The 12,586-nt window shown below is 39.9% G+C and overlaps 1 protein-coding gene across 4 annotated transcripts in view; it reads left to right on the top strand.

Moving 5' to 3' along the window:
• Positions 1-12,586, top strand: part of peak1 (pseudopodium-enriched atypical kinase 1) — a 107,067-nt gene that overhangs the window by 83,699 nt on the left and 10,782 nt on the right. For all 4 annotated transcript variants that reach the window (XM_040026284.1, XM_040026282.1, XM_040026283.1 and 1 more), the window contains one exon: positions 8,571-8,815. In XM_040026284.1, coding sequence (XP_039882218.1) covers positions 8,571-8,815 — 245 coding nt within the window. The remainder of the gene's footprint in view (positions 1-8,570; positions 8,816-12,586) is intronic.

Below are 12,586 nucleotides of genomic sequence, written 5' to 3'. Positions count from 1 at the left end.
TCCATTTTTGTGTAAGACTCAGAGTAGAACTACTAGGAATCTATCACTCATGTTCACACATGTTTTTCCTCTGTTACCTCCAGCGAATTAATGAAGGATTTTGCAGTGCTATGCCAGTATTACCATTACCTACACAGGTTTCCTTCATTGTACTCATGGGAGCCAGCTTAATATGAACATGCTCAGCCTTTATCAGCTGCTGCTTCAAGTGTCATAGTTGCTACTCTCCCCGTCATACATATCAGTCATCACAGATTTGAGAGGTATTTGATCTCAATCGGGCATGTCTACTTTCCTACTTACCCAGCCCACTGTGGTGTGATCTCTTCTGTAATATCCTCTATTACCTGCACAGCAGGCTTTGCGCACAGTGCATTCTTTAAGAGTAGCCCTCCGTTTCCTGCAAGTCGTTCAATAACACATTTATTAAACCCAACTTTAGACTGAGTTTTCCCTGCAGCTAGTCAAAGCTGCGGCTGTATCAAAGCTTCAACCACATTCATATGCATTCTTTCACACTAATTAGCGCTCGCAGTGTAGGTGCGGTGTTCTTGTATTCTAATTTCACAATTTTTCTTTGACCTGCCATTGCCCTCAGTATATCTTGAGGCACTTTTCCTGCAGTGTGACTAATGGTGCTGAAAAAATGATAACCCAGATATTATCAGATGCATCGTATGTTCTGCACTAAACTGTGAGCTTGTTTGTGCCTCAGAATTAAAGCATTGTATAATTTTACATTTAATGTAGGGATGATAAATAGTCAAATCAGCTAAATGTGGCTTGGACTTTGGAGATATTAAAAAACAATTATGTCAAAGTTTCATATTTCTTTACTATTTGTTGACAGACGGAAAATGAAAATGCTTTTGAGCTTGAAGTTCACCAGCTACAGTGATTTGTCTATGATAGGTTGAAAAGAAGAAAGAAAAACCAATCAAACACCATATATTAGAAAATATTTTATAAAAATGTTTTGTAATATATTAGAAAATACTCTTGAATTGATTTGAATGACCTCCTTGCTTCCCAAGGTTGCTTTCTTCTGTGTTTAAATACTGAGTAAAAAAAGCACATTCAAAATTATTTTGCATAATTGGACCTGCTACCATAGGGTCCATAGGGCTCTATGGTGGCTGAGATAGGGTCCAGAGAATGGATGGATAATTGGATTGGACCTGTTACTGGAGACTTACTGACAACAGCACTGTTCCCTCTCCTGTTTACTGTACTTTCTGAGCATTTTGATATGTTTCATGTACTGTAACCCACAGCTACCCACATTATTAGGAATAACTTTCCATAAGTGTTACTGAAGATGCATCACATCTAGACACAGTTTATATCTTTTTCTCACCTTATCTCTCGCCTCCTGCTTAGTCCCTTTATATCTGTGCCACCCTCATATTGTCCATGTCCTGTTTTGTTTTTCTTTTCCTCCAAGAAAAGAAAATGTTTTCCCACCATTCTTTTCTCTGTTTAGTGTAGTTTTTCACTCCTCTTCTATGCTTTCCTTTCAAAAATCTTCTCTTTCGAGCCCGAAGCACTGTGAACTCCTAAATATTTCACTCCTCCATCTTGTCAAAAGCTCAGCCCCATTCTGTCTCTTTTCTTTCTGCTGCTCAAGCTCCTATCTCTCGCCTAACCTTATAACAACATGTGCAAGAATCAAATGTGCACTGCTTCTGATAATATTATTGCACGTCTGCTGAGTGCTTTACAGCAGTGGGCTATATTGGGGTGTGCTCTATATACCCACTGAGAGCACCCAGTACATGTTGCCAATACCTACTAGTAATTAGTCCAAGCAAAGCTTGCACAGAGCACAAAGGATTACTCAAATGAAGTGAGAAGGCTTTCCACTCCTGCTCCCTACAATGAGTGTCCAGATAATAAGTCCAGAAATCCAGACGATATGCTTATTATTACGGTACAGTGCAAAGGTTTTGAGCTATCCCCATTTCTTTATATTTTGGTAGGAAAATGGAAAATAACTGCAGTGTTTTACTGAAACTGTCATGGCAATACAGTATATAAGGCAAAAATAATTCTAACAAGTTTGAAAGTCAGTATTTGGTCTGATCACCTCTATTCTTTAACACGGCCAGAACTCCCTTTGGCAAGCTTTCTCGTAATTTCCTGAAGTACTTCTCAGGAATAGTTCTCCAGGGTTCTTGACGGGCATCCCAATGCTCTTTCTTTGGTGTTGGCTAGTGTTGTTCCTTTCTACATCAAGATGATCCCACACTGCTTTAATAATAGAATAGCAATATTGCTATTCTTAGTTAGTGTATTGTCTGTCTCTGTTAATGTTTGTTTATAATGGAGCACTGTAACGAAAAATAATTTCCTCTAGGGATCAATAAAGTATTCTGATTCTGATTAATTGGTTCTCGGCTAAGTTGTGTGTAGACACAACACAACCTAGGTCAGCATTTAATGGTTCAATAAACACGAGTAAAAAGAAATGAGAAAATACAGACAATGTCCAAAGAAAACCTTTAAAATGCCTTCAGAAATCCTGGATAGCTTTTGCTCAAGACCACTTTTAAAATTACAAGAAAGTCTTGCTGCTTGTAAGCAAGCAAATAAAGAAATAAATGGTGGCAAAAGCCTTTTGCGCAGCACTACAAATATTCTTAATTTATTGTAAGAATAACAAAGGTTTTTCCCCATTTCTTGCAATGCCTTTCCAAATTATTAAGCAATGATTTAAAATACTTATTTAAGTGGTGTAATGCACACACCTTGTAAAACACACTCGTATACCCTCGACTCAGAGTTCCTGTAAAAGCATCTGTGTTAAGCTAGCATGATATAAATCCTAACACTAACTAGCCTAACCTTCAGAAGCTTCTCACCTTTGGTCTAACCGTTCTTCACACCTGACATTGATAAGCAGTTGTTTGGGACCTCGCTGTTAAGTTGTCAATTAGTAACTAAACTACTACATTTCTTCACTTGGCGTGTTGGTGGTAGGGTGCTGTGTTTTTCAAGGAAAAAGCAGCTAAATATTTGTCCCTAGCACCTGAGATTACTTTCATGTTGTGAAAATGTGTAAAAAAAATAATAAAAATGTGTCACCCTGTTTTAGTGACGGATAATAAAAGGATGGGAAGTATTCATAAAGATTCAATTTTATTGTTTAAATGATTGCTTCTGCAGGGTAATAGATTTAAAAGTCTTGTATACAGACACCCAACACCAAATTTAATGTTTGGTTTTAAAAACAGCAACCTTTGCGACTAATCACTTGCTAATTACTTACCTAGAAACACAAGACCCATTTGACAGAAAAGGTGTAACATGTTTTTGTAGTCTTCTTATAAACCTATACAACACATACACAAACAAACTCACATATTATGAACCAGTTCCAGAGTTCATTTTAACAGCTTTCATATTGCTTGGCAGATGAGGGGTTAAGCCTGCAAGGGTTTTGAATCAGTTTTATTGGTGAACAGTGGGTGTGCTCTTCAGCTTTGGCAAACACACATTACCTTAGACAGGTAACAGCGTTCAAAGAGGAAGCAGCAGGAGAGAGAACGAGGAAAGAACACATGCAGCAAAAGACTTTCTTTATTCTTCTCAACAGCGCGGTTTGCTGTACCTAGAATGTGATTCCATCTACACGTTTGTGTTCAGGGTTTCTAGATGGGAAGCTGTGTGAGCCAGTACAGCGGGTAAGAACTTTAAACTCTCTTCTGCCGCACACCTTTGTAACCTACGACCAGCCTGGTCATTTGAAGTCACATTGACACAGCGGGAAGAGAGGTTTGAATTTAATTTGATTTGCATTTTGGATGAGGCGTTATTCTTCTCTCGCAGCAGAGGAGTGAAAATGCACCCAGGCAGCTTTGCGATGTCTAAACAAGTCAGGTCCTGACCGCTGGAACATGTAGCAGCCATAAAGGTATTTGTATCAAGGCCTCTCAAAGTTTACCCTGGATGTTTTGTTCATATGGGATTTTGAAGTGGAGATTGGGCTCTTTGTGATTTAGTGCTCTTTTGAGCAGCATTATGGCTAGTTGTTAGCTAATAATAGACCCGATCTGAGTAAAATCAGTGTCAGCTTTGTGCAAAGCAAAAAACGGGGAAGAATAAGAATACGCTGGCGTGTACAGGCAGAACAGAAGATTTTTTGCCTCGACAATGTTCTATATGCTGTCTTGGCTTACTCAGTTTTCAGGGTGCAGTTTTGATTGCTTCATCTTTTCACAGTTTACTTACTTTTTGATTCCTTGTTAGCCGACAACATTGTGTTATGTTTTTATTTTAACTGTCAGCCGCTGGTAAGTGCAGAAGTAATGCACAATAGTACCTTGGGAACTATCGATCAACTCTTAAAAGAGACATGGACGGTTTATAGCCTTAAGAGACAGCTGAGACGGATCATAAATGTGTCACGTCTGATGTTTTCCTCAACACAGCGCTCCAGGGTGGAGACAGAAACGCGAACCGCTAGGTGTTGTCTTGATGACTCTTTTCTTTCATGTAACGGTCAGATATTGCAATGTTTTCCAAATGAACAATGAGTCTGCACCAAAACACAAGGGGAATGGCAATTGGAAAGAAACAGATTGTCCAGTGCATTTGGCTGTAGCGAGATGCAAGATAACACAGCATGCCATTCTGTTAGGAAATCATGTAATAGTTTAATTCCTTTCCCCCCCTTAAAATATCAAATATTTTTAATGTTAAGACGATAAACAAGGTGGTTGTCCTTGGACTGCCATATATAAAACAATTTTGTTTTATATGTTTTTTTTAAGACCTAAAATGTAATTGATCAGCCCGGTGAAAAGCGTGTCAGACTTTGCTTCACTCATTTCCTTTTTTTGTTCTTCTTACCCATTTTATGAAAGCATTTAACTTTTACAATTATTACTGTCTTCTTTCAAATGAAACCTTTGTTTTTATCTTGATTTTTTTTTTTTTTAAACATTTGTTAAATATAAAACTACTTGGTGTGGTTTTGTGTAATTTAAAGCTAATTTATTATTCCTGCCACACATGGGCCTTAAGTCATGCTATACTTTCACACACACAAAGAATATGAGTAACTGTGAGCAGCTGTGAGTAAGTGGCTGGCCAGTTGTTGACAGAATAATTTCAACTTCAAGTTCTCTTGAAGTTTGTTTTAGTTTCAGGAAAAAGTGTCCTACAGTGTATCAAGCAGCTCAAATCCCTTGATGAGCTTTGTCCAATGAGCTGTACTTTAGGGACTTTTGCTCATGATCACACAAATCATTAGTCATGCCAGTGTGCAATCAACATTACTGTTAAAGGAAATGACACATCTGATTTAGCATAATACAAACATTACTGCCAGCCGGTCCCACCCATGACATTGCCTGCGGCTGTGAAAACAAGTGTGAACTTTTCATGACCTTTAAAGTTTTTTTTAAATAGTCTTTGACACTGAATCTTTTTCATGCATTACATTTAAACTCAAGATCAAATTTGACATATATCCCCACCACCATAATATCTAAAATGCAAAGCATTGTACAAGCCTTGTTTTCTGCATGGTTATTGCAGTTGTTCTCCTACTGCTTTTGACAGGGGCACGAAAAAGTGTCATAAACTTCCTGTTTGGGTTGGTTGCTGATCTACTTTATAGATATAGCTAACGTACCCCCCCCCCCCCCACTTAAAAAAAAAAAAGCCGTTATTCCTCTTCCTCTCTTGTAAAGTAATAAATACGATGATAGTATGTCAAGCAGCTGCAGATATTTGACACTGTAATTTCCAATCAGAAGAAGGAAAACTGTTGCTACTCATTAATCTATTAACTGGTTGGTAATAAAAGTCCTTTTAACTCTAGAGTTCATGAAGTTTAAATAAAACATTTTAATTAATTCAAATGGTTTCTGGTTTCTGTCTGCTATGCAATACTGTCCGTAGTACCCAGTACTGTGTTGTTATTTACTTAAGAAGACACATACACGGCACATTGCCTGTACAACTTGCATCTTTGTCAACAACATGCACTAGGATGCTTCCAAATATGCTTTGGTGAGTGGAGTTATCACAGTTATTACGCAGTATGGGTGAATTTCAGATGTGGCCCAGAATTCTCACACCCGCAATTCAATGGGGTTAGCGCATGATGAAGTCATTGTCTGGTGTTGTAATGAAGACTATTACATAGTGTGAAAGCACACAGCAACACACCATTACAAGGAAAGCCGTTGTGCTCAAAGATACAGTCATTTCTTTTGAATGAATAAAAAAACAATGTTGTGCCAAGAAATATACTTTGATTAGTGTGTAAATAAGCTTTCCAACAAATTCATACATTGTTATAAACTTAAAATGAATCCATTAAAAGTACAAGTGTGATAGATGGACATCGTTGTTAAACCTGATCTTGTTTTGTGTACGTGGCAAGAGCCCAGCCACTTCCCCAGTAAGGATTATAAGTGAATTTTCATTTATTAATCGCAAAAAGCATTTGAACAGGTACATTTTCATCATCTCTTTCTCATTATGTCACCACTTTCTCTTCTTCCTCCCTTAAGCTTCATATGCTTCAGTCCGAGTACTACGATGTTAGATCCACTTCAAAGACAGTAACACAGTTTCACTAACAGCAGCAGGAACAGCAGTGATTACTGACAGAAAAGTTCAGGGTATCCTCAGCAGCTCACCTCAGTATCACTGTGATCGGTCAGAAGTGAGCTTCACTGACTCATCCACTCACATCTGAATTTTACAGCCTCCTTGAGAGTAAATAGATGAGGATACATATTGACAGCTGAGGTAAACAGCAACCTGACAGCCTATACTCACTGGAGATGAACGGCACTCAGAGTTGTTTTTCCTGTAACAGCCCTATAACAAAACTCAGTCGACTGCAAACTGCAATCTACTGACATTTAGTGGTGAGAGTTTGCACACCGTATCTTTAAAGTTCTTGAGCTTGAGCGTTACCTTTTTTTTGCAATTCTTTAGTCTTACCTTTTACCTTAACTCCTTGTGAAATTTGCATGTTTTTCCTGTGCCTGCGTGAGTTTCCTTCTGTTTCCTTCGACGGGTTAATTGGTGTTAAATGACCTGTAAGTGTTGATGTGAGAGTGCGTACTTGTCTGTCCCTGTGTGCCTGATGAACCAAAGGCCTGTCCAGGGTATAACTCACTTCTAGCTCCATGTCAGCTGGGATATGTTCCAGAAAGTTTTTTTAAATTGAAGGATGGATTCATTAGCGTATTTTTCAACACATTCGAATGTTACAGTCCTAGTGAAGACATGTTTAAAGAAAAAAAGCTAAAAAAAAAAATAATAATAATTTAATAATAATAATAATAAAAAAGGTTAATAATGGCATTTATATCTGCGAAATATTCTGATCTCACCTCCTTAAACACCTCAAATCAGAGCCACCTACTGATGAATGGTTCTTCAAAACATGTCATCATACTGTGCTGTGACTTGCCTTGCCTTTTTCTTACACCTTCCCTTAGGCGCCGTATGTGTAGTTGCATATAAAACGCATCAAGCTTCAAAAGCCTCCCACTGACAGCTGCACTGGCTCCAATTTATCACTTGCTGAGGAAGATGAAGTGTGCTGATAGAGTGAGGCACATACTGATATCAGAGATGGAAAAAAAGACTGACCAGATAAAACCAATGTCGTATGTGTTTTTGTTTATATCCTGAGATGTTAGATACAGTTTCATAGACGGAATGAATGACAGATTAAAGTCCCTATCATAAGCAACTCATTCATCATTCTGCAGCACTAGTGTCTTTCCAATATGAGCCTTCTATTATTATATTGCTTCTTTTATGAGTTGTTTTGCTGATATTTCTTTGAAGAGCAAAAGCTTGTCATGAAAAGATTAATAAAAGTCGAGGCAGTCTGGCAACAGGATCAGATCAGCCGCCACACCCATCAACATATTGATGTCTCAACCCTTTAGTACTCAGTAGGAGTTAATATAGTCATGCTATCGGTACCTGTAATACAGCTTTATTAGTGCAGCCAATATCTCGCCTGATTTAAGCTATTTTCTGATATATTGTTGGTGTATTGATATAATTATTTGTAACTGTCGATAAATAAAAATGTAAAAAGTAAGGAGGGAGAAACGCCCTTCAGCCAGTGTTAATGTTGCTTTGCTCGTCCTGCAGAGGGCGCTCTGTAGCTTCCCTGTTGGCAACATATGTGTTCAGAACGCCCCAAACACAACCAGCTGATTCAAACAGAGTGATCCTCCACTTGTTGTGACAGTAAAACTAATTTTAAGATTGTTTTGTTTTAAACTTCATCATCGTATTTATTCTGGTATTTTTATAACACAGACTTATAACTGAGTACACCTCCATCTCAGGACTTTGGGCTCCATTTTGATCCGCTGTTACAGCATAATGTGAAAGAACCAGAGTGCGCCATGAGCTCACACAAAAGCACTTACAGACTTAAAAGGTTAAAACAATACCAGCTACTCTGTCGAGTCTGGCAATGGAAGCACTGGGGAAAAATACTGTCAGCAAGTGCAGTCACATGTAGGCAGACCAGTAGATGAAGAAACTAAATGAGCCATGCCTCTCTCTGTCATGTGCAGCCAGGTACCAGTCGGTGCCAGCGCCAGGGATCGGGAGCTGCCCAGCGCCACCTCCTTGCCTGCCAAAGTGAATCTGGGGCTGCTGCTTGGGGAGGCCACGGAGGGCCATGCCAACCAGGTTGCTAGTACAGCCGCGGCCAGTGAGGGCAGCGCCAGCCTGGGAGAGCCTGAGGACGACGGGATTCACTCTCATTATTCTCACTCTCCTGCCTCCAGCCAGTGCAGTGCCACCTACAGCAATCTGGGTAAGAGTGAAATATGAAAGATGGATAGAGAAGGATTTTTGTTTTGTTTTTTTTAACTCGTGTTTATATTAGTGCTGGAGAAACCTGAAATTTAAGATGATGCCTTCTGTGGTGCGTAGGCTTAGTCAGGATGATTGAATTGTCTACATAAGTAGGTTTTGACTGTGTGTGACAGATTTTTCTGCCTGATGTCTTAAGACACATCCATCTATTGCATTCTTCAACTGATTTTTATTCTGGATTTGTCACATCACAATGCTCACAAAAACTGAAGATAACGTAATGAGGAAAGATAATCTGCAAATAAAATATGGATTATACACCAAAATTATTGAATTCAACATTGTTTGCACTAATTAGTATAAATAAAAAAAATACAAAAACAGGAAAGTATGACATGTCAGTGTATAAGACCCTCCTTTGCTGTCGCTGTAAGCTTGCCAAACCGGTGAAGTTGGGTTTTTTGGCATTTTTGGCAGTTCTTTCACTCCTGAGTGGCTGATTTTACTTTCTTCCTGTATCAGCACACTTTCTCATGTGACAGGGCATAATTTATTCTCTGCAAAAACAGCTGGAGCCCGAAATCTCGACACATCTTTTCACACACAGCCTGCAGCTCGGTGCCTAAAATAACATATTACAAAAAAAATGTTTGTTTTTTTTTCGTTGGAGGTGGGAGAATCTTTGCCCTGGGGTTATTGATCCTACTCATGAAGCTGGTTCAGTTCCTGATGGTGATCAAAACTAAGAACCCTGAGGACCTGCATAAATCCCATTTTAATCACAATCCTCCTCTTTGTTTTCTTTTCTCATATCCTGTGTCTCTGTCTTGAAACTATATCATGAGTGACTGATAAGATTGTAATAGGGCTACCTGCCTTGCTGCTTTCACACAGTATAAGAGCACAGACTACATGGCTAACCACAGTACTGTTAATAGGATAAATATTGTGGGGAGTTTTTAATGTTTTCTTTTTTAAATCACATTTCTTGTGGCCAAGAAACGGCATAAAAATATCTCTGGATATTTTTTCTCTGAAAATTGTCCCATTTCCTAGAAAACAGCAAGACATCGGTAAACAATTGGGAGGCACAAGAACAAATTCTTTGAGGCCTTGATGTTCTTTTCACAGAAAAAAAATTCAGCCAGCACATTGCAGATTTGCTCCCTGATACTTAAAAATAAATAAAGTTATTCTGCATGAACAAGACAACATACATTCACTTAGGTACTCCTTTCTAGTACTGTTTTGAACTTTTACCTCCAGAACTGCTTTAATTCTTGGTAGCATAGATTCCACTTTTAAATCCATATTGACTCGAAGCATCACACAGTTGCTGCAGACTGCCTGTGGACACCACAGTGTAATGAGTGTAATGAACTCACTGTGATATTCAAGATAGCAGTTTGAGATTTGTGCCATGGAGCATTATCCTGCTGGAAGAAGCCATCAGAGGATGGGCCCACTGTGGGCATAAACCCTTTAATGCCCGAACCATGAAATAAGTGCCAGAAAATTCTAATTTAAAAAAAAAATGTAAAAACAAAAAAGAATATTAATTATTAATTTTTTATTTTGACATATTAGATACACACACTCTGTGCATCAGAAATGGTCGTTCTTGATCAGCACCAGCAATTCTCAGGTCGGCTGTGTCATTTAAACGATGCTGTTGGTATTAATGACCCCAAAATCTTCCAAGGAAAAATATCCCCCAGCCTGAGCTATTGTATCAGTGGTTCAGACTGAATCCCTGCTTTCAAGCTGTAATGTTTCAGAATTTTGACCATCTGAATGCTGCAGTAGAAATTCAGACCATGCAACACTTTTCCAAACTTCTGTTGCTCAATTTTGGTGAGCCTGTGTGACTTGTAGCGTCAGTTTCTTGTTCTTGGCAGACAGGAGTGGTACTCGGTGTGGTCTTCTGCTGCTGTAGATTCAGAGATGCTCTTCTGCGTAGCTTGGTTGTAACAAGCAGCTGTTTGAGTTACTTTTGCCTTCCTGTCACCTCGAAGCAGCCTGGCCATTCTTCTGTGACCTCAGAAGGTTCTCTGTAAACCTCAGAGATGCTTGTGTGGGAAAATCCCACGACATCAACCATCTTTGAGGTTCTCAGGACTGTTTTCTCCATTCTGTTGCTTAGTTTAAACTTCACCAGGTCATCTTGACCCTGTCTGCATGCCTAAATGTACTCAGTTGCTGCTATGTGATTGGCTGATATCTGTGTTAACAGGAAGTTGAATAGGTTCTTTGTCCATCACATTCCTGTAACTCCATGATAATAAAGTGTCTTGCTGATGGACAGGTTTCATTTCAACTTTGCTAGCTGCTCCGCTTTACAGGTTTTCTCTCACTTTGACAATAAGCGCATACAACCCAGCTTCTATAACAGAGAGGTAGGCACAGCTGTCGAGTACTGTCGGGGCACTTAACACACGAAGCTCTCTGTGTGGGAAACGGATCTCTCCGTGATCAAGTGGCATGTGAGAGAACAAGAAATAGAAACACAAAGCGAAAGGGTTAGAGAGTGTGGGTTTGCAGAGCAGCTGTGCAACTGAGGTGCCTCGCTGCGTCGTCGCACATGTGGACGTGTGATGTTTAAGAGAATTAAACTATACAACTTCCTGTTTAAGGATTCAGCAGTGACAAAATATTTGTGTTGCTCTGGCACTGTTGTACTAATTAGGCCTTTTTTTCCCTCTCTTTTCAGAAGGCATGTGCAAACTGGGAATGCAGCATTTGCACGCGTTTGTTTGTGAAGCTTGAAATGCACACGGGCCCTGTGGATGGGTTGTGTTAAAAGCTCCCTGGATGACGCACGCAGCGAGCTGCCTGCAGCCTAATTTAACTTTGCTGCATACTGCTAATGAGGGGCTAGATAGAAGTTTGTGTATCCGTGTTGTCAAACATCGCACAGAACAGCGTGTCGTTTCTGTTTGGGAGGAGGAGGTGTGTGGCCTTCCACACACTGAGACACACACAAACAAGTGTTGACCTAAGACACACAGCCGCTCAGTGTAACGCCTGCTTTGAGCTTCCTGTTTTTCCTGCTGTTACCGTAGCATCGCTTTGCTTTTCACTACTGTGGGCTACATTTGCTGTTCACACGTTTCTTTTTTTGTGAGGAATCAGGTTCACTTTTTAAATGAAAGTGTCTCTCTCTCGCGTGCTCTCGCTCTCTCACTCACTCACTGTCATGTAGTATAGTCTCGCTTGGGTTTTAATCAGAGCATCAGGCGGTAGGAGGCAGAGTGCTCGCTGCCTTTAAGTGAGAAATCTCCATTATTGGTGGGAGCGCTGAGCCTGTCTGTTGGCACCGGCGACTCCTCACAGACTCTCAGGGATGGAAGCAGAGAACAGCGTTTTATTCTGCCTCCGGGCGCTGCTGCTGCTGCAACTGCACCACGTTTCTCTAAAAACTTTGAGGTGTTAGTGGAATTGAGGTAAGCTTGTTTCGCTCGTTTTCCTCAGTGTTTATCTCTGTCATATATTTATTTTTCTCTGTTCATCAGCCCCCTCACCTATTTATTTATTTATTTTTTTGAAATTCTCCCCCCCCCCCCAACCGCCACTTCTACCACCTCTAACCGCCTACTCCACCGCTCTCACTCCATTCCACACACCCCCCCCCCCCCGGTCCTCTTTATTCTACTTTATTCTACCCACCTCCTCCATCCATCGCTTGCCTCTTGTTAACGTGTCAGAGTTAGTTCGGAGGCAGCTGAGCAGCAATCGCTCTGCTATGGCAACAAGTTCCCTCAACCAGTCA

The sequence above is a fragment of the Simochromis diagramma genome, unplaced genomic scaffold, assembly GCF_900408965.1.
Source record: "Simochromis diagramma unplaced genomic scaffold, fSimDia1.1 OVJJ01000293.1, whole genome shotgun sequence".
NCBI classification, from domain to species: domain Eukaryota; kingdom Metazoa; phylum Chordata; class Actinopteri; order Cichliformes; family Cichlidae; genus Simochromis; species Simochromis diagramma.
Note: the sequence above shows the minus strand (reverse complement) of the source record. Positions and strands in the feature narration are given on the sequence as shown.